The sequence below is a fragment of the Rhinoraja longicauda genome, chromosome 10, assembly GCF_053455715.1.
Source record: "Rhinoraja longicauda isolate Sanriku21f chromosome 10, sRhiLon1.1, whole genome shotgun sequence".
In the NCBI taxonomy this organism is placed as follows: domain Eukaryota; kingdom Metazoa; phylum Chordata; class Chondrichthyes; order Rajiformes; family Arhynchobatidae; genus Rhinoraja; species Rhinoraja longicauda.
The window spans coordinates 14479739-14503154 of NC_135962.1; the positions used below are offsets into that span (position 1 = coordinate 14479739).

The following is a 23416-nucleotide window of genomic DNA, read 5'->3' on the forward strand; positions in this document are numbered from 1 at the left end:
GTCAAGAGATTTTTTGTCATATGTCCCAAACAGAACAATGGAAATTCTTATTTGCAGCAGCACAACAGAATATGTAAACATAGTACTCTGTATACAATATAATAAATGAAAAAAATAGTTTGGTATATATTTAAAACATCCTAATTCTGGATGTGTAGGAAAGAACTGCAGATGCTGGTTTAAATCGAAGATAGACACAAAATGCTGGAGTAACTCAGCCGAACAGGCAGCATTGGAGAGAAGGAATGTGTGATGTTTCAGATCGAGGCCCTGAAGAAGAGTCTCGACCCGAAACGTCACCCATCCCTTCTCTCCAGAGATGTTGCCTGTCCTACTGAGTTACTCTAGCATTTTGTGTCTAAATCTGGAAGTTACAGCTTTCAAGCTCCTATATCTTCTTCCTGATGGCAGGAGTGAAATGAACGTGTGGCCAGGGTGGTGTGTGTCTCTGATAATTCTGGCAGCCTTTTCGATGCAGTGACTCATGTAGATCCCTTGGATTATGGGGAGGTCAGTACCCATGATGGACTGGGCAGTGTTCACCACTTTTTACAACCTTCATCGTTCCTGGGCGTTCGAGTTGCCCAACCAGGCCGTGATGCAACCAGATGCAACTTCAAATGGCAAGTATGAAGATGTACACAATAGACATTCATTTGTTGTGGGCTCTTGTGTTAACAGAGATGCCAAATGCTGCAAGTCAATTCAAATCCTCCAAAATGAAAGAAAAGATGTGAAGTGCCAACCAGCAAACGTCCGATATTCCATGTAATCTAGCAGCTTGTGTGAATTGTCGATGCTGTTTGTAAGTAACTGCACTTCACAATGTCTTTCACACATATTACTAAAGAAGAAAGAGCAATTTACCACAATACAAGGTTTCAGATCAATATCCATCGTGTACATGTGAGTCTCTGATGAATACAGTTTCAGTTAAATGCATACTTTATGGAGATTTGCTACTTTGATGTTTTGATTCATTGATTCCAGTCACTGCATGGGATAACAGGAATCCAATCATCCAGAGGTAATAATAATATTCGGTGGTTCCTACAGCATGGGGATTTTCAACAGTTCTGCTGCGTGGAACCATTTAATTTTGTTGACTGTTTCAGGCACATAGATCCTGGTCACACTCCATTGTCAGAGCCAAGGTGCACATGAGCAGAGTGAGTTCCCAGCCATGGACTTTTCCATAGTCCATGTGGCCATGAGAAAATCTCTACCCACTATCTCAATCCAAACTCTGACCCCACACCCCTCCCACAACCCCCACCCTATTACCATTTAATGATAGGAAACTTTGCTGCAATGGAAGTTCTGTCAGCTAAACTGAGGAAAGGGACCGAACTTTTAGAAGTAAAACATTCATTTCTCCATGGATATTAAGACCATAAGACATAGGAGCAGAATTAAGCCATTCAACCCATCAAGTTCTACTCTGCCATTCAATCATGGCTAATCTATTTTCTCTCTCAAACCCATTCTCTTGCCTTCTCCCTGTAAGCTTTGACGTCCTTTCCGGTCAAGAACCTATCAATCTCTGCCTTAAAAATACCCAATGTCTTGGCCTCCACAGCTGTCTGTGGTAACAAATTCCACAGATTCACCACACTCTGGCTAAAGTAATCCCTCTTCATCTTCACTTTGAAGGTACGTCCTTTTACTGTGCCCACTGAATTTAGGCTCCCCCAATACTAGAAACATTCTTTCCACTCTATCTAGGCCTTTTATTATCTGGTAGGTTTCAATTAAATCCCCCCCCCCATCCTTCTAAACTCCAGTGAGTTCAGGCTCAAGGCATTCAAATGCCCCTCATACGTTAACCCAATCATCCCCGGTATCATTCTCAGAAACCACTTCTGGACCCGCTCTAAAGCCAGCATATCCTTCCTCAGATATGGGGCCAAAAAACGGCTCATAATATTCCAAAGAGGACTCACCAGCACCTTGCTTTTATATTCTTGTTCCCTCGAAATGAATGAATTGTTGCTCATAATGTTGCCTCATTTAACAATTTTTTTAAAATGTAGTTGTTACCTTCCTGAAATGATCAATAGATTTTTAGATGTTATAAGAATCAAGAAGAATGGGGTTTGTATTGGCAAGTAGAGCTGCAGTTAAAGATCAGCCATGAATTTACTGAACTGCAGAGGAGGCATGAGGGTGAATGACCTCTTAATCATTCTACTTCTTCAGTACTGACACTCAGATGTTGGTGTAGGAACCCATAGATAATCAGTATTCAAGTTTTAAAAAGTCCATTCCTTTTTGAAGCTCCCAGACATGAACATAGTTTGATTGGCTCATTCTCACAGAGAGAGGAGTCAAAAATTGCTGCTCACAATAAATGTAAAACGAAGGAGAAGGGATTTCTGACACTTGCCTCCAGTCTTTTCAGGAGCAGATGGGAAAGCTCAAATGTGGATAGATCGAATGGGAAAGATCAAATGTGGAAAATTCAGTTTCCCCTCAGGCTTGGAGGTTTCCTGCCCAATTTATGGTGGAAGAACATTAATAAGCTGCTGAATTGTGATGCCTCGGTATTATGACAGCATTGGCAAATGAGCCTTCCCACGTCAAATACCTGAGGATGATAGATCTTCGATTCTAGAGAAGAAGGCATGGTTGCTCACCTGAAACCTGTAAAACGTCCCATCATCCTTCAGTGTCAGAACGTGATCAGAGATAGGAAACACGTATCCTTGAGCAGAAATGAGGCTCCCTAAGTGTATTGCTTCACCTGTGAACAGGGGAAAAGAAAAGATGTTTTGAACCTCAATGCTACAGCCACAGATTCCATTTAAACAGTTCTTCTGAGCACTCATCCCCCTTTATGGTTCCTTTTCACCGTAACTCACTGCTGAGCCTATTTATCCAACAAGAAACATTTTTAGTTATTGCTCATTACCATTGCAATTTCATTACATCTGCTTGATTTCAGATCGATATTCTGCATAGAAATTAAAGTGTTTATTTCATTTTCATGAGATTGATAATAGACTTTTTTCTTTATGTGAATCTGATAATGATTATTTCTGGGGTGATTTAGTGTAACTGTAAAGATTCACCTGCCCACTACTGTATAAGAGTAGTCTGCCAATTTGATTTTCATGAAAGCGATGCACCAACTGATGTTACTCCCACTGCAATGTTCCTAGTTTGACACTCTGGGTCATGGCTGGAAAAACACTGCTCTGGGAACCTAGTCAGGCATTTATGTCCACAGTTTAACTTGTACCCTTCCAGTAATTGTCCAAAATCAACACTTGCCTTTGTTTGATTTTGTCCAGAAATGCGAGGATATATTTCCAAATCAACTTTCACTGGTTCATAAGCTCATGTTATTGGAGCAGAATTAGGCCATTCAGCCCATCAAGTCTACTCCGCCATTCATTCAAGGCTGATTTATCTTTCCATCTCAATCCTATTCTCCTGCCTTATTCCCATAACCCCTGGAGTACATTGGGTATTGATCATATTATGTTGTCAATGTCTACAACATTTTGTGTCCACAAAAATGTATACTTGGTATACATTGATCAGTTTCCAAAGCAAATCATTAAATTAAATATATTTCCCCTCCCCTGCCCCTTACTATATATCCCCTAATGTTTAGTTTTAGTTTAGTTTAGTTTAGAGATGGAACGTGGAAACAGGCCCTTTCGCCCACTCAGTCCACGTCAACCTGCAATCACCCCTACACTTCTATCCTACACACCAGGGGGAATTTAACAGAAGCCAATTAACTTACAAACCTGTAGCAAGGAACTGCAGATGCTGGTTTAAACTGAAGATAGACACAAAAAGCTGGAGTAACTAAGAGGGTCAGACAGCATTTCTGGAGAAAAGGAATAGGTGATGATTCGGGTCACCCCTGACTCTCGGGTGCCTCAACCCGAAACGTCACCTATTCCTTTTCTCCAGAGATGTTGTCTGACCCGCAGAGTTACTCCAGCTTTTTGTATCTATCTTAACTTACAAACTTGCACGTCTTTGGAATATCAGTGGAAACCAGAGCACCTGGACAAAACCCACGTGATCACAGGAGAATGTACAAACTCCGTACTGACAGCACCCACAGTCAGGATTGAGCCCGGTTCTCTGGCACTGTAAGGCAGCAACTCTATCACTGCGCATCTTCTAAAGGACAGAACCAATTCGACACACTTCAGGTTTTGGAGCAACAATGTATATTCACTGTAAACCAGTGGACTGGCCAATTCATCATAAAATGAATTTTACATTTCATTCAAAAGCCATTTAAAAATGTGTTCCAGAAGTGAAAGGATTGTGTTGAAGACATGATTCACAAATTTGATACCAGAATGAAGAGAGTTCATTAGTGTTTCTTTCTCCAGAAAATTTAAGATTGAAAGTGACTTAATAGATTCCTTTAAAATTATGAGGGAAGATTACAGGGAAAGTATAAAGAAAATTAGCTGCCATTGTTAAAAGATAAACAATAAGGAGTGTGGGGTAACTGCTTGACTGGTTGAAAGGTTAATGCGAGAAGCATGATATCATTAAGCCAAAGCAAACAGCAGAGATGTACAAGTGAAGAAGGGAAGGAATGAAGGGCTGTGTTGGTCGGGTTAAGTGGAATGCAGTGAGGAGCCCTGCATGAACCACTGCACTGGCATGCACCAGTCCCGGGTTACACATACTCCGCAGAACCATACAGTCTTCATTTTTAAAGATATCTAACATATTTTCAACCACGTAATTTGTTATTTGTATTTACACGGAGCATGGGAAGAGACTGTTGTGTTTACCTTGTTTTCTATATTTTCAAAGATACCATTGAAATGGGGGAAACTACAAATGCATACGGAAATGAAGGGACCTTTCAGCCCACAAGCCACATTATCTGGCTGAATCTGGGTGGGCTCCACTAGTCCACCTTTGCTCCCTACTTTCTTATACCTTTACTATCTAAAGTCTATTTAACTCAATAGCATTAGCTGTACTATTCAAGGAACTAATTAGTGACTTCAGAAAGGTGAAGACTGGAGACCACATGCCACTTTTCAATGGCCGGCTGCAGTGGGGAGAGACAGCACCTTCAGAATTTCTGGGCTTTAACATTTCAGTTGATTTGTCCTGGAGCCAGCACATAGATGTAATTGTGGTGAAGGTGCACCTGCGCCTTTATTTTCTTTAAAATTTAAGGAAATTCAGCACGTCACCAAATACTCTCTCAAACGTCTATGGATGTACTGTAGAAAGTATTCTGACTGATTGGTTTGGTATGGCAATTTCTAAGCACAAGAACCCAAGGAGGTGGCTACAGAGAGTGGTGGGCATAGACTGGTTCATAGGGGCACAACATTCCTCACCATCCAACGCATTGTGGCGCATCGAAAAAGGCCCGAAATAAAGGCGAGGAGCTGGGTATTTCGGGAGGTTTGATTTTATTACGGTTGTCAGACCGGTCAACTCTGCTAGAATGGCTTCGCGCCCAAAACCTCGTCCTTTATATCCATAGCAAAGGGCCGCCCCCCTGGACCGGTCCATTCCCGTGCCGAGGGGTCGGGAGTGGTATGGCCCGACCCTTGGGAGCCGCCACAGGATCTACATGAGGTATTGCCTCCAGGAGGCGGCATCTATTATCCATGAACCCCACCATCCGGGACGTGATCTCTTCTCGCTGCTACCGTTGGGCAGGAGGTACCGAAGACTGGTATCCCATATCACCAGGTTCAAGAACAACTCCTTTCCCACAACCATTATGTTCTTAAACTGACCTGCTCATCCCTAATTTTAGTGTGCAGGAAGGAACTGAGTGTAAACTCAGTACGTTCAGTACCGAGTCCGCTCTGTCCACCTTGGCCTTCGCGATCTTCTGGTTGCCAAACACTTTAACTCCCCTTCCCATTCCCTTTCTGACCTTTCTGTCCTGGGCCTCTTCCATTGTTAGAGTGAGGCCAAACACAAATTGGAAGAACAGCACCTCATATTTTGCTTGGGCAGCTTACAACCCAGCGGTATGAACATTGATTTCTCTAATTTCAAGTAACCCTTGCATTCCCTCCCTCTCTGTCCCTCCCCCACCATAGTCATCCTACCAGATTCACTGTTGTCCTGCTTAGATTCACTGTTTGTATCTTCTCATTATCATCTTTTCCACAGCCAATAATGGACCATTGTGGGCTCCACCTTTCCTTGATCATCGTTGCTGGTTTTGATTTGTTCTTTTCATACCTTTCATTCATTTGTTCTTTGTACATTTACATACCTCTGGTTTCCGTCTTCCCTGACTCTTAGTCTGAAGAAGTGACTCAAGCCGAAACGTCATCTATTCCTTTTCTCCAGAGATGCTGCGTGACCCACAGAGTTACTCCGGCATTTTGTGTCAACCCTAATCCTACCTTACCAATGGAATGGTACGAACCACCTTTTGAAGCAAAAGACTTGTTTTCAAATCTTTTGCAATAATGTCTTGTTTTGCAGTCTTTTCCTTTCACTGCCTTGTGATATATTATATATATATATATATATATATATATATATATATATATATGAATATATTTATATATATATATAATTTATGTTCTATATACTGTCTGAGTCTATGTGCCTGTGATACTGCTGTAAGCAAGCTTTTCATTATACGTACATCACCATACTTGTATATATGACAATGAACTCAACTTCACTTATAAGTGACACAAGCTTTGAGGGAGAGATCCCGATTTACATCTGTCTTTTAAAGAGAACTAATGTTTGCTCATTTCACTCTTTAATGAGCTGGCTCTAATTTTAATATTTACCCCTTTGTTCTGAGCTCTTACTTCAAAGGAAATAGCTTTTAGTTCATCAAATCCCTTTATTACTTTAAGCCTCTTGATTAGGACATCCCTCAATCCTCAGATCTCACAGAAGCACATTTATACCAAGAAATAACACTTGCATTTGCCTATCAATTTTCTCAAAGCACTTTATAACCAATGAAATACTTTTGAATCAGTGTCAATTAATGGCCCCATAATTTAACCATGGATGGGCTGGTATCATTCTGCAATTTTTAAGAGTTAGTCTATTGTTCTGACAGAATTTGAGTCATTCATAGATCTAACGCAAAACAGGCCTTCAGCCCAGCAAAGTCCACACCAATCATTAACAGCTTAACATTAACATTAACTTCATCATTAACACTAATTCTAAATTAACCCCATTTAGTTTATTATCTCCACAAATTCACCTACACACTACTTAGCAATTTAGATTGTCAATGAGCCTACCAACTTGCATGACTTTGAGAGATGGGAGGAAACTAGTTTACCTGGAGGAAACACACATGGTCACAGAAAGATCGAGCAAACTCCACACAGACAGCGTCCAAGGTCAGCATTGAACCAAATCCCTGGTGTTGTGAAGCAATGGCTCCACCAGCTTCACCATAGTGCAGCCCATTGAGCACAACTCCAGGTAGAATATGATTAAGCATCTCTTTCCTGCTTTTCAATTCTAGCTTCTTTAGCATAAAAGGACCCCATTCTACTGAGAAGTAGAGAAGTATTTGACAGAGGGATTTTGACCAAAAATGTTAACTTTGTTTCTCTTCCCACAGATGCTTCCTGACCTGCTGAGTGTTTCCGGTGTTTTGTTGCAGTAAACAAATCAAGGAGCTTAGGGGTTGTGCAGGTCTTCAATCTGAATAATGGACTCAGTTTTCTTTCCCCAGAGGCAATGTGGTCTGCAGTTCATTTTCTGTTCTTGTTCCACATAACCTTCAATTCACCAATCTTTCAAATATTTCCAATCTCACGAAAAGTAATCTACCTCTCCTCTAAATACCTTGAGTGCCTTAGCCACATATTTGATTTATAATTAATGCTCTGGATTTGATCTCCCCACTATCATATTTCTAGTGGATTTATTGCTATGGATATATTTGAAAGCCCTTTTTGTTCTTAAGTGAAATCATCCCAGCATTCTTTTTTGCTATGATTCATTTGACTGGCCCAGCTCCTCCTCATAAAGTCATCCAGTCTTGGTTCCTCTTTAGTCTTCATTGATTGATTGTTTGATTATTGAAAGATACATCATGGAAACAGGCCCTTTAGCCTGCAGAGTCGATGCCAACCCATTCACAGTAGTTCTATGTTATTCCACTTTGCATCCATTTCCTACACACAAGGGTCAATTTATAGAGGCTAATCAACCTATAAACTTGCACGCCTTTGGGATGTGTGAGGAAACAGGAGCACTCAGAGGCAACCCATGCGGTTACAGGGAGAACTTGCAAACTCCACAACGAGAGCACCCGATTAGCCATAAACAGCAGATGTACATTCAGAATGGTTCCTTTTCAAGCTACATAATTAAACTTCTTTACCTGGGTCTTCAATATTCAGGCTCTTCATCAACCACTGTACGATGTCTGCACCTACAATGGAAAGGTGATGGAAATGAATGATTGAGCAAGGAGCCCAAGGCAAGCGCATTGTTATTACCAGGTCTATCTGTGAGTTTTGAAGGAAATTACATTCAGAATAGTCTTTGGGCAGAAGAGTGGAGAGGAAAATCTTGGCACCATTTAAGTAACAAACAAATGGTTATTGATAGGAAGAGTGCTGTTAGATGAATTAAACAGACTTAATCATCCATAAGTAGGCTGAGACCTTGTGCATAACAACAGTCTTAATCACTCCCAGGCTGATCGCAGAAAACGTGGATTCAAACTCTCCCATGACTTCACTCAGTCAAGCTATATTGACAGCATTAACTTGCACTGGAAAACTCCCAGCTCCTCCAATGCCATCCTCTCAGAGTATGGCTGTCCATCTAGTGCAGAATGTTTATATTGACAAGTGCATGCTTACTGTGGACTAGATTGCAATTTCTTAAATTTGTTTCACTCCTGGATGCCAAAGGAATCTTTAATATCAACATTCTGGTTTGAATTAGACCATTGAATTGGTTAAAGATTGTTGTGTGTAGGAAGGAACTGCAGATGCTGGTTTAAACCGAAGATAAACACAAAATGCTGGAGTAACTCAGCGGGACAGGCAGCATCTCTGGTGAGAAGGAATGGGTAACTCTTGTTTCCCTTTCCCCTGACTCTAGTCTGATGAAGGGTCTCGACCCGTAACGTCACCCATTGCTTCTCTCCAGAGATGCTGCCTGTCCTGCTGAGTTAAATTGTTGGTCCAAGCCGGCAATTCAGGCTATCCAATTTTATTCATTTGAATACAATAATCTTTTCATAGATTGTTATTTTAATATTCCTGCCTAATAGATCTGTTTCTTGAGAAACATAATATTTATCAGCTTTAATTTTCCCAGCAAGATTCTAATGTGTCCTGTAATATGTCTTCACAAGGATTATTTCAAATTTGACATAATATTCATTATTTATCTGTTCACTGTTGATTCACGTCTTGATTATCAATTTAATTGCTTTGATGAATTGGATAACGTCTCTCCTCACTTGATCTGCTTGCCACTTAAAAGGTTACATTTTAGATTGAAAACCAGTCAGTCAATTCTTGATCCTTACAAAACACCTTATTGTAATAATGTTTTTTTAATTATTGTAATAACAAATCAGCTTATTGTAATAATTATTATAATAATGATATTTTCATGCGCACACACATTTTTAAATGTGTTTTTTTTTTCAAGAGTCCAGAGATCTTCAAACAGCCTTGCACGAGAAGTAAAAGAGAAAAGGGTTAACTTCAAAAACAAAAAATGTTCATAGATAGCGTTCTGGTTCAGTCATATTGCCTTTTCAATAATTGCACAGAATTACAAAATATACATGTTGATTTTACAGCAAATTATTAATTTACCAGTGGAACGTCACAATCTTATAATTATCAATATGATGTTTGTCTCATTTTATCAACTTTGCTTATTAACTTAATCTAAATCACAATAGATTTATAGCATTCAGTTTGCTAAGTTCTCATTCAGACGCTTGCCTTTAATTCAGCTGATTAAACAGGGACATTTATGTAATGCGGGATGAAGCTAGAGTAATTGAATTATTGCAGCATGGATGATCATTTGGTCCATTGAGTCTATATTTGTTCCTCGTACAGTCCCATTTTGTTATTAAATGATTTTCTTTCAATGCCTTATTCAATTCACTCGAGAGTCCTGAGTAAACTTTGAAGAGATTCAGTAGGTCTTCGAATACTCAACCAAACTTCTACGGATTTATTGTAGGAAATATCCTGACTGGTTGCATCGTGGCTCGGTATGGTAATTCCAATGCATAGGAATGTGGGAGGCCGCAGAGAGTGGTAGACTCAGCTTGGTCCGTCACAGGCACAGCCCTCCCCTCCTTCGTAAGCATTTACTTGAGTTGCTGCGTCAGGAAGGTGGCACCTATCATCATGGATCCCCACCACCTGGGTCATGCCCTCTTCTCAATGCTGTCATCGGACAGGACGTACAGAAGCCTGAAGTCCCACACCTCTAGGACCAGGAACAACAACTTTACTAAACTATCAGGTTCTTGAATCAATCGACAAAACCTTAATCGAACCCCGGCAACACAACACCAGGCATCACCTAAGATGGACACAAAATGCTGGAGCAACTCTGTGGGACCGGCAGCATCTCTGGAGAGAAGGAATGGGTGAATGTTTGGGGTCGAGACCCTTCTTCAGACGGACCCAGTCTGCAATGGACCACAGGGACTGAAGAAGAGTCTCGACCCGAAATATCACCCATTCCTTCTCGCCAGAGATGCTGCCTGTCCCGCTGAGTTACTCCAGCATTTTGTGTCTATCTTCGGTTTAAACCAACATCTGCAGTTCCTTCCTACAATTGGCATCACCTCTTGCACTACCATGGACTTAATTATTTTATAACATTATGTTTTTGCACTTTTTGTTTTTGCACAGTCTTCTTTCTTTTAGAAGCCTCAATATAATTTTTGTACAATAGACAATAGACAATAGGTGCAGGAGGAGGCCATTCAGCCCTTCGAGCCAGCACCCCATTCAATGTGATCATGGCTGATCATTCTCAATCAGTACCCCGTTCCTGCCTTCTCCCCATACCCCCTGACTCCGCTATCCTTAAGAGCTCTATCCAGCTCTCTCTTGAATGCATTCAGAGAATTGGCCTCCACTGCTTTCTGAGGCAGAGAATTCCACAGATTCACAACTCTCTGACTGAAAAAGTTTTTCCTCATCTAAGTTCTAAATGGCCTACCCCTTATTCTTAAACTGTGGCCCCTTGTTCTGGACTCCCCCAACATTGAGAACAAGCCCATTGTATAATTTTTATGTACAATTTGTCTGTGTGTTTTTCCGAGTTGATATGCCTATGCTGCTGCAAGCAAGATCTTTCATTGTACTACTGCCTCACTGTAGTTACGCATATGAGAATAAATTTGACTTGACTTGATTAGCTGAGTTTACTGCCCCTGGAGGCAGTGAGTTCCACATCATCACCACTCTCTGCAGAGTGTAGTGCAGCAGCTTCCTTATCAGAGCTCACTGTCAGTGTGCAGATTAGCAGAATTAGGCCAGACCTATTCTGGGATGGGGAACCATGTGGGAATTCATTAAACATCTCAGTAGCATTGTGCGGCTCATCATATATAGTAGAAACTACCATGTATACCTGTTTATTTCTCTGATATTTCACCATCACACTTTCTTCCTTCGGATTAACTATGTCCACGATTATGAGGGTCACTAATGGGGTGCATGGACAGTCTTTTTCCCAAAGGTAGGGGCATCGGGGGCCATAAACCAGAGATTTAAGGTGAGGGGGGAACCCGAGGGACAACATTTTCACTCAGAGTGTTGTGGTTATATGTAATAAGCTGCCAGAGGAGATAATTGACGCAGATACAATAACAACCTTTAAAAGTCACTTGGAAAATTACATGGATTTAGAGGGACAGGCAGCATCTCGGGAGAGAAGGAATAGGTCTGAAGAAGGGTCTCAACCCGAAACGTCACCCATTCCTTCTCTCCAGAGATGCTGCCTGTCCCGCTGAGTTATTCCAGCATTTTGTGTCTACCTTTGATTTAAACCAGCATCTGCAGTTCTTTCCTACAAAATTTAGAGGGATATGGGCCAAATGTGAACGATAGAAAAAAATATCTGAGATAGTGGTGATTTGTGGAAGGAATGAACTGACAGCAAATCAGGCACAGAGGATATCTAAGTTCTACTTACATCAAAATGGTGGAGACATTTGAATGTTCTCACACCTCGAGACAGTGGATAGCATCTATAAATGTGTGTGCTCTGGTATTTTTCTCCTTGCCCTTTCTGGGGTACGTGCGGTACTTGTGTATGGCTTGATTACAATAGACAATAGGTGCAGGAGTAGGCCATTCAGCCCTTTGAGCCAGCACCGCCATTCAATGTGATCATGGCTGGACATTCACAATCAGTACCCCGTTCCTGCCTTCTCCCCATACCCCCTGACTCCGCTATCTTTAAGAGCTCTATCTAGCGCTCTCTTCAATGCATTCAGAGAATTGGCCTCCACTACCTTCTGAAGCAGACTGTGCTCATGTGAAGCATGATTTGACTGGATAGTACACAAACAATGCTTTTCATTGTATCTTGTTACCCATGTTAATAATATACCAATAACAATACTTAGAGGAGGGGAAAAATGTAAAGGAGATCTGAAGGGCATCTATGTTTTCCCAGTGGCTGCATGGGCTTTCCTCGAGAGCTCTGGTTTCCTAACGGTGTGCAGATTGGTAGGTTAAGTGGCCACCTAGTGCTGGTGTGGGTGTTAGAACAATTATGTATCTCTCAAATGTAACAACTATTTATTCTTCTTGGGCTTACCCCTGTGTCTGGCCAACAATCAGCCTATCGGGGAAACTCCTTGCCTGAGGTAATTTGTTGTCAGCCTTGATTTTTCCTGCTTCCAGTTTTTTTTCCCTACTCTCCTTAGGACAATCAGTCTGAAGGAGGGGCCTGACCCAAACTGTCACCTATCCATTTTTCTCCAGAGATGCTGCCTGACCCGCTGAGTTGCTCCAGCATTTTGTGTCTATCTTTGGTAGAACAATTAGACTGATGGTCATGTGAGAATAGGCTACTAAAAAAAATAGGTTGGGGGATTGCTTTAATAAGATTGCTTTGAGAGGCAGCATTGACATAGACAGTCTGAGGCAAGTGGTCCTTGTTCTTCCTGTTTGACTAGCCCTTTGCACAGGACACACCATCTTGTCTCTCCCCCCCCCCCCCCCCCCCCCCCCCCGCCCCACATTCTGGCAGCTGTACTCACTCTCTCTTGTCTCTTCCTTTAAATAAAAATACATTTCAGCAATAAATCTTGTTATTTGGCCCAATTAGTTCATGTCAGGGTCTATATTGCCGTTTTACACCTTACTTCATCTAGCCTTGCAAGCATTTAGAGAGACTTAGATAGGGTGCATGTAGGGAGGATGTTTCCACTAGTGGGACAGTCTAGGACTAGAGGTCATAGCATCAGAATTAAAGGATGTTCTTTTAGGCAGGAGATGAAGAGGAATTTCTTTAGTCAGAGGGTGGTGAATCCGTGGAATTCTTTGCCACAGAAGGCTGTGGAGGCCGTCAGTGGATATATTTAAGGCAGAGATAGATGGATTCATGATTAGTACAGGTGTCTGAGGTTATGGGGAGAAGGCAGTAGAATGGGTTTAGGAGGGAGAGATAGATCAGCCTTCATTGAATGGCAGAGTAGACTTGATGGGCCGAACGGCCTAATTCTGCTCCTATCACTGATGATCTTGTGGCGGCTCCCAAGGGTCTGGCCATACTACTACCGACCCCTCGGCACGGGAATGGACCAGTCCAGGGGGGGCGGTCCGGTACCATGTATATTATGACAAGGTTTTGGGCGCGAAGCCATTCCGGCAGACTCGACCCGTCTGATAACCGAGGTTTAATAAAACATTCACCCCCCCGAAATACCTGGCTCCTTGCCTTTATTTCGGGCCTCTATCGACGCGCCACAATCTTATGATATTCTTCTATTCTTCCATTCTCGTACACCCCCATTTAATTACTCACTCCATGTATTAGCAAGTCCATGTTCCAGTCACTCTCTTGGTAAATAAGTTTCTCTTGAATTTCTTACATGATTTAATTGTGTTTGTTTCATATTCACAATTGCTAAGTGTGGACTCTCCTGCAGTGAAAATATCTGTAGCTCTATCTTGATACACACCTTCAGAATATTAAACACTAATAGGCCACCTTTTAGTCTTATATCTACAAGAGGGCCCCATTGTAATCAATCTTTCTAGGCAGAAGATGCAATTATCATGGCGGTCTATCCTATTTACTCATTTACCCCCCACTACTATGAATTAATGGGAGCCATTATATTTTAAATACTTCCCAGAATTAGTGATAGTTGCTTCCAATTAATTCTGAAGATGCGTAAGTGGCTGGAGGTTTGGATTAGCACTCTGGAGCATTTCCGAAACAAAACAATAATGTTCAATAAAATGCATGCAGATCTGAAAATACAATGACAACAACAAATTGGCCAGCTTCACTCGGGGTCTAGAAACAAAGAACTGAACATGCAAGGGAAAGGTCCACTAATGCAAATGCAATATAATAATTCACCTTTACTGAATTCTTCTCGGATTTGATGTCCAACCTCATCTCCAAAAGCCCTGAATCTAGGAGACAGCACTTCTTTCTGCAACTAGATCCTCGACCACAATCAGTGAAAGTTGGTACACAACATCTGCCACGATTACACTAATGGCCTACACGAATGCGTTCTTAGCTCACTACTACACTCCCTTTACCCTCACAACTATGCACCTAAATTATGTTCTGACTTCATTACAAGTTTGCAGATGACACCTGCCGTAGTGAGCCGTATCTTACACAATGATGAGATGAGGTAAAGGAAGGGATAGAGGTCAGTAACTTGGTGTCAAGACAACAACCTCTCCCTCAATGACAGCAAGATGAAGTTGCTTGTTTATGACTTCGGGAAGTGAGGTGAGAAGTGAGGCTATGGCCAAGAAAGCATCTTTACTTCCTGAGAAGACTCAGGAAGTTTGGCATGTTTCCAACGACTCTGACCAATTTCTGCAGATGAATCACAGGAAGCGTTCTATCAGGATGCATTACGGTGTGGTTTGGTAACAGCTTTGCCCAAGATCGGAAAAAATTGCAGAGAATTATATCTAGCCCATTTCATCACACAAAGTACCCTTCCGTCCCATTGACTCCACCTACACTCCATGCTGCCTTGGGAATGCAGCTCACATAATCAAGGAATATTTTCACCCTGGTCGTTCCCTCTGCTCCCCTCCTTCGTCTGGCATAAGGTATAAAACCTTGGAAGCATGTACCACAAGTCAGGAACAGTTTCTTCTCCGCCCATAGCAGACAACAAAACGGTCCTCTCATCAGCTAAGGGTGTCATCGCAATCTACCAATCTGCCTCATGGTGGACTTGCATTTTTAAATCAGAACTTTCTCTGTTACTGTAACACTACAATGTTAGAGCACCTATATTCTGCACACTGGTGTTTTTCTCTTTGCACTATCCATTATACTTGTGCATGGCTTGATTGTGCTCGTGTGCAGTATGATTTGAATGGAACAAGTATCTCAGTTAACGTGACAATAATAAACCAAAAACAATCTTTTTTGGTTCTCCGTCATTCTTTTAAAAGGAAGAGACTAGAATTGTGTACTGTTTTAACCTCTGCTCTGGGAAAAACGTTAAATAACTTCCCTGCTTTTGAAACCCATCTACCCAGAAATGGATCCCAGTGTGTAGGAAGGAACTGCAGATGCTGGTTTAAACCGAAGATTGACACAAAATGCTGGAGAAACTCAGCGGGACAGGCAGCATCTCAGGAGAGAAGGAATGGGTGACGTTTCGGGTCTGAAGAAGGGTCTCGACCCGAAACGACTCCCAATGGATCTCAGTGGTTTTGATTACATCCCTGAGGTTTTTATTCATCATTGTGGCTTAGTTAAATTTGTGCTAATTTGGTCCTGAGTCCATTTTCTCCCCTCCCATCCTTAGACAATTTCCCAAACCTTCTTTATTTCTCCTGCTTAAATCCATCAACGTGCACTAAGGTGTATTGATATTCATTTGTCATCCACTTTCCTACACTGCATATGCAGGCTTTGGCTAGACAAAACCTCCTTCATCCAGAATGATTTATTTTTAATTTATTTGCATAGCAGCAACTTTTCACAATTTTTTTTGGGGGGGGGGGGGGGGGGGGAGTTCAAATTTAATAGCTGCCATTAATTCCTAGAATTAATTATTTGGATCTTCATATTTTTGCGCAGCATTATGCATGCATTATTAGGAGTTATAAACAGAAAGTGCTGGAAATGCTTAACTGGCCAAGGAGCATGTGTGGGGAGAGAAACGGAGATAATGTTTCTGATGGACAACCTTCTTTTAGAACTGGGAACATTAAGAAAAGGGACACGTTTAAACTTGCAGAGAAGAGGGAGGGATAAAGGGAATATTTCTGATGGAGTGAAGACAAAGATGGATAGTACTCGGCTTAAGTCAGGTGCTGAAGACTTTTTGGCAATGCTAAGATGTGTCATGATGGTGTAAGATGAGAGAGGGAAGACAGAGCAAAGAGTAAAAACAACTTGTTGCTGCAGTTAATGGAAACCTGAAATAAAGGGAAATGCTGGGAAAGCCCAAAAGCAGAGGCAGCATCAATGGAAAGAAAAATAAACCTTGAATTACATTAGAAGTACTGAGAGATTGAGGTAAATCCTGCAGATGTTGGGAATCTGAAACAAAAACCCACTTAAATCTGTGATATCACAGAAGCCATTGACACTTGTTGTTCAGATTGGTGCATATTCACCATGGTCTTTCCATCTTGCTACACCTTCAACTCTGTTGCCATACACAGACAACCCCCAACTCCTTTCATTAAGGGAGCTAACAGTGTCTTCCAACTCCACCCAAGAGAGCAGCCAGAACCTTTGCCCAGAGCCTGATCCGAAAGATGGCCACCATAACCATTCAGCATTCTCGCAGTACAATGGCACTGCGGTAGAGTTGCTGCCTTACCGCGCCAGAGATTCAGGTTCAATCCTGACTATGGGTACTGTCTGTACGGAGTTTGTACGTTCTCCCTGTGACCGCGTGGGTTTTCTCTGGGTGCTCCAGTTTCCTCCCACACTCCAGAGACATACAGGTTTGTAGGGTAATTGGCTTTGGTTAAACAAAAACTGTAAATTTTCCCTAGTGTCTAGGATAGTGCCAGTATACGGGGGTGATTGCTGATTGGCGTGGACTTGGTGGGCCGAAGGGCCTGTTTCCATGCTATAGCTCTAAAGTCTAATGTCTAAAGTGTTTCAATTAACTATTTCTGGTGGAAGCGCAGGGAATGATGTTGGTATTTCATGGATCTGAGGCATGTGTGAGGAAAGCAGTGGGGTTCAGTTTAGTGTTGATGACCTCTCTGGGCAGGGGGTCCTTGGGCTGGGGCATTAGATCTGTCTTTTTTCTCTGTGCCTGGTTTTCTGTGTGCTATCAGCATTTCCTCTTCTTATTTCAGATTTCCAACATCCTGGATTGGAAGGTGTAAGCCATTAGGAGAGGTTGAAGAAACTTGTATTGTTTTTTTTGGGGTCGATGGGGAGAGCTGGTAGATGTGCATAAAATTATGAGACGCACAGATAAGATAAACAGTCAGAACCTTTTTCACAGGGTGGAAATGTCGAAGGTTAAAGGGCATAGCTTTAAAGTAAGACGGGCAAAGTTTAAAGGAGATACATGGGGCACGTATTTCTATACGGTGCATGGCGTGTGTTTTGAACATGCTGCCTGGAGTGGTGGAGGGAGCAGATATCATCGTTTTTGGATAGGTTTTTGGATGGATATGCAGAGAATGGAAGTGTATAAATCACAGACAGGAGAGATTGGTTCAACTTGGCATCATGTTCTGCTCAGACATTGTGGGCCGATGGGCCTCATCCTGTGCTGTACCATTCTATCTACAATTTTCTTGCTTTTCAATCCCTGGCTAGTTCTGAGTTAACCCAGTTTTTTTAACTCTCCTCGGATGCTGTCTGATTTGGCAGGTTTTGCCAGCAGGAGCAGTGAGAGTAGAGAAATGAAAAAGCAGAAAATTAGTTCTGGCAGAGCAGAATGGATTTTGACTTGGCTACTGTCTTAACTCCAACAGTTTCCAATATTTTAATGTGCAGGAAAGAACTGCAGATGCTGGTTTACATTGAAGATAGACACAAAAATGCTGGAGTAACTCAGTAAATATTTTAATCTCCTTCTTCTTCATTTCCCCAGCAAGATTAGCTGTCTCAGCAATATCAATATTTATTTGGGTATAAATTTAGCTTTCAATTTATTCAAACATGCCTTATACAATTTGAATCCATTTTGATTTTATTTTGCTCTTCTCTAATATCAAAAAGATTGAAGGTTTCCTATAGGGTTATTTATCCACATCGGTTGGATGCCACTGGTACCTTACCTCCTGGTGTGTCCTTGTATCCCAATAAATCACACCCAATTGGTGTTGTCCTTGAAGTGGAGTCAGCTGCGGGAATCCATACTGAATTATTCCTCAATACATCAGACATGCTGAGGTAAAATGGAACAACTCAATCTGTTATCCGCCCACATTCCCAATAATGTTCCTTTGAGGCAGCTGTGTTAAAAGTGCTGTATAAATATGTGCGGTTGTATCATTCTCCATTGGATCATGCTTAATTTCCACCCATCTGCTGTACCATTTAATATTCAAACTCATTAGCTGCCTCCTTGAGCCTGAAGCTTGGCCAGACTTGTACATTAGATTAATGTGCTTTTCCTTATTGATGACAGTTTTAATTAATTGCTATAATTACAAGAACACTCCTAGTAGTCGCTCAAAGAACTAAGAGATTGGATGCAGCATGCATATTTCTTAGATCGTTGGGCAACTTCCAGGAGCACTCCTGTCGACACGATTAGTATTGCTCCCGGTCAAATTGATGCTCGCACGATTGGATGTATGGGCTATGAGGCTCGCATTGGGTCAGGGAAAGTGAGGGTTGAGTTTGGCAAGAGTGAGAGCGAGCAATATTTGCAATTTGGACCTTAGACTTTAGAGATACAGCACGGAAACAGGCTCTTCGGCCCACCGAGTCCGCTCTGACCAGCGATCACCCCATACACTAACACTATTGTACACACTAGCGATAAGTTACAATTTTCCAAGATATCCATTCAGCAGATAATAAGGTAAAGTGAATTAACTGAGATTGACAGGAAAATTCAAACAATTTGCGGTATTGGGGTCCAATTCCTTTAAGTGAATGATTCCAGGCAGTGGAATAAGTTGTTAAGGAATGGTGACTGCAGAAAATTGGGACAGATTAGCTCTGAAAATATAGGGAGGGAAATGAATGGAGAATGGAAACATGTGGCATAGCATCAGTCACTCATTTGATATCCTCTCTGATGTTGAGTTCAACAGCCCTGGCTGTCAGGTATGTTTTACAAGCATCAAAAGCAGTCTTGTGTTCAATTTAACTGCTAATCACAAAAGTAACCGATGATACCTCAAAAATTACTTAAATAAGGTGGCGGTAGATTATAATTAGTGTAGTTTTGAATTAGATTTCTTGGAGTTAATGGGCATTTGCCCAGAAAAAAAACTAAGCAGGGAAGACTTGGTGCTCTATTATAAGAGATGAATCAATTGCATCAAACAACCTGCAAAAATTGTACATATTTTAAACATATGATGCTGTTCATTTTTTTAAGGTGAAGCATTGTTGGTTTCTAAGCCTCTGATGATAATAGAAAGTGATAGACTGTCAATATTGCAATAGTTTATGGCTCTGCAAAAAAAAAGTAAATACTTTAGACCGATCTAAAGTACCACTAGGTGTTATTTCATTGCTGCGCAATACATTTAGAAACTTTAAAGATTTGATTTTTAATCTGCAATGCTACCCCAGAGATTGAGTGCATTATCTTACTGGAAGCAAAGATCACTTACATCAAATATTTTAAAAGCCAGCAGCTCCATCTAAACAGCAAAGGGGTCTGGTGGTTTAGCATTTGGATATAGTTCTGAGTTAGAGGTCAGTCCTGGGAAAGCCTAATTACTGCATTATTAAGGCAATGCCTGCTTTTTGTTTCATATCTGCACTGTTTTTCTTACTATTGGAAGGATGAGAATGTTGCAAAAATAACAAGGGGGTTTGACGTTAAATTAATGTAAATGGCACATGGTCGGTATTATCATTTGAAAACATCCTTCCCTGAAATTATGTATTCATCAGAAAGACCATTTTTCTTCCAACATTCATTCCTTTAAACCCCGAGCTGCAGAGTTGCTGTGAATATTTAGCTTTGGGAAACAGGAATTAAATGATTAGATTCGCTCATAATTGTGCTGCAAGTCCCATTTTGTGATAAATGTTGTATTATGCATGGAGAATGTCAGAGCTTTGCAAAGGAGCAATGTTATCAGCTCACAGAGATTATTTCAGTTAAAAGCTGATTGCACTAATAAGGCTAGTCTTTGAATGCCTGGATTTAGCATAAAGTTTTGGCCCTAATTGCTGATGACCATAATTCAAGCTTGTCTTGAGCAAAATCAGCTGGAGGCGCAGGTTCGCAGCTGAGGTATTGATAAGATGCACTTATTGCAGAGCTGTAATTGTGAGCCATTCACTAATTTCTGATGCAGGTTTCCTCCAGATGGCTTTCAGACATGTTGAAAGGCATTTTGGTTCTTGAATATGAAGCAGGAGTGCCCAATATTCTCAAAGGGAAAGATGGCACTTGTCCGCCCTCTCCCCCCCCTCCCCCCCTCCCCTATCCCCACCCCCTCCCTCCCTCCCTCCCTCCCAAGGTGCCACCTTTCCCTTTGATAATACTGGGCACCCCTGCTTCATATTCGAGAACCAAAATGAAAAGGAGTGGGGAAGAAGTTATATTAGAGTCCACAATGCGAAATAAATAAATGGAGCTGAGAGAGGAACAAGGCACAGAAACACAATGAATTGAAACAACATTTAAAGGAGGACAATGTAATGCTCTAATGGACCTGCCCTTGGTATTTGCATCATTGGTCTTCACATAGTTAATGAATAATGGCAGTGTAGATGTTCCAACTGCACATATGTTCCATGCCTTGTCCTTTCCAATCAAGAAGAGTGGAGCAGCCTGCAGATCATGAGGCATAGAGGGTAGACTGTCAGAACTGTTTTCCCAGAGTGCAAATATCAAAGACTAGAGTGCATAGCTTTAAGGTAAGAGGGACCAATTTGAAAGGAGATGTGTGGGGCAATTTTGTCCCGAGGTGGCAGGGGCTGGAATATGTTGGCAGGAGTTTTAGTTGAGGCAGGTATGATAGTCGTGTTTCAGAGGCTTATAGATAGGTATGTGAATATGCAGGGAATGGTGGGATGTGGATCTTGTGCAGGCAGAGGAGATTAGTTTATCTTGGCACAGACATTTTGTGCTGAAGGGCCATCATTGTTATGTAGTTTTCTATGTACCATGTAATATGATTTTTCAGCATTTGTGCAGAAAGAAAATGAGTTAATGTTTCAGGAAAATTACTGTCAAAGCAGCTTTACCTTCAGAAAAATAATTGTCTTCCAATGCTAACATAGCTGGAGAAGTGTATTTGAATGCTGCCAGTCTTACTGACATTTATCTTCCTAAACTAGAATGTTACCCAGGTCTTGGTGTGTGTGGACAGGGAATGTTCATTAGGTGGGAATGTGACACTAATGGAGGCTGGCATCATCCAATTGTTAAGCAAAAATTCCCCCTGGTTATCTCATGATGGCATAATGATCATTGATGAAGCATTCCCACATCTAAAGGTTTCAGGGAAAATAATTCACATTAAACTTACAATTTCAGCAATTTCACAAATCCTGAACATTCAGTTGCTGGGCAACATCACAAGCAGGAACAAACTTTTATCTCCTTTGACAAAGCCAGCAGTGGTGTGGTATACTACATCTTTCTTCTGCTCTGCAAACCTCTGGCCATTTTTATCAATTAAAAATTACATGCTTCAATTTTGAATAAATAAATTAATAAGAGCAAGCATCAATAATGCAGCCAAAATGTAGAAACAAGGAACTGCAGATCCTGGTGTACCAAGGAAAGACACAAACTGCTGGTGTAACCCAGTGGGTCAGGCAGCGTGTCTGGAGAACATGGATCGGTGACATTTCGGGTCAGGACACTTCTTCAGACTGATTGCATGAGTGGGGGTAAAGCAAGGTAGAAGAGAGGAGGGGCAGGACGTAGCACAGCAGGTCAGAGGTGAACATGGAACACAGGCAAGGGGGATTTGCAGATGGTTGGTCAAAGGCCAGAGATGAACACACAGAAGGTGTGAGACAAAAGGTTTTAGAGAGTTGAGAATGTGAAACTAGAGGATTGACGAGGTGTGAATAATGAGTCAGTAGCTCAGAATATCCTATAACTTTGAACTATTCAGTGAAAAGCTTTTTTTTGCATAATAACCAGTCAGTGGAAAGACAAAACAAGATTACAATGGAGAAATCCACAGTGTACAGATACATGATAAAGGGAATAATGTGAATAACGTTTAGTGCAAGGTAAAGTCCGGTTGAAGATAGTCTGAGGGTGTCTAATGAGGTAGATAGTAGCGCAGGACTGCTCTCTAGTTGTTGGTAGGATCGTCAGAAATGGTGCCATGAAGACAAAGGTTATTAACTTGAATATTTTGTTCACTCAATACAGTTGCGGCCTGGCTGAGTATTTCCAGCATTGGAGTCAGAGAGTTATTGAGTCATTCAGCATTGAAACAGGCCCTTCGGCCCAACTCGTTAATGCCGACCAAGATTGCCGAAATAAGCTGGTCCCAAATGCCTGCATTTGGTACATATCCCTCTACAACTTTTTTATCCATGTACTTGTTAAAAAATGTTTTTTTTAATGTTGTTATTGTACTTGCCTCAACTACTTCCTCTGGCAGCTCATTCCATATACCCGCCGCCCTCTGTGTGAAAAAATGACCCATCAGGATCCTATTAGATCTTTCCCCTCTCACACTAAACCCAGTTCTTGATTCCCCTACCATTCAGTGTTTTTATTTTAGATGGGTTCAGTGCATTTAGTGTAATTATAGGAAACGTCAAGAATGTTTAGACTATAAAACAATCCCCAGGATATTAATAAGGTACATCTTAATAACTGGTTCAAAAATTTCATTGAGTTGTTTAAGAAAAATGTTCAAATATTCATTATCCTCGCACAAGTCTGCCAAGAATGGCCATGTGCAGCTTTATATAATGATGTCTGACTACTCAGCTCATTAACGATGTGCTCTTCTAGATCATAGGGTGGAACGGTGGCGCAGCGGTAGAGTTGCTGCCTTACAGCATAAACAAAGGGTTCAACCCTGACTGCGGGCGCTGTCTGTACGGAGTTTGTACGTTCTCCCTGTGACAGCAGAGGTTTCCT

General features: G+C 41.5%; 1 protein-coding gene across 4 annotated transcripts in view; it reads right to left on the reverse strand.

Annotated features, from left to right (window-relative positions):
* LOC144597219 (regulator of G-protein signaling 6) overlaps positions 1-23416 on the reverse strand; it is a 354481-nt gene that overhangs the window by 53094 nt on the left and 277971 nt on the right. For all 4 annotated transcript variants that reach the window (XM_078406237.1, XM_078406238.1, XM_078406235.1 and 1 more), the window contains exons 4-5: positions 8342-8392; positions 2637-2743 (exon numbers count right to left, since the gene is read on the reverse strand). In XM_078406237.1, the coding sequence (XP_078262363.1) occupies positions 2637-2743; positions 8342-8392 (158 nt within the window). The remainder of the gene's footprint in view (positions 1-2636; positions 2744-8341; positions 8393-23416) is intronic.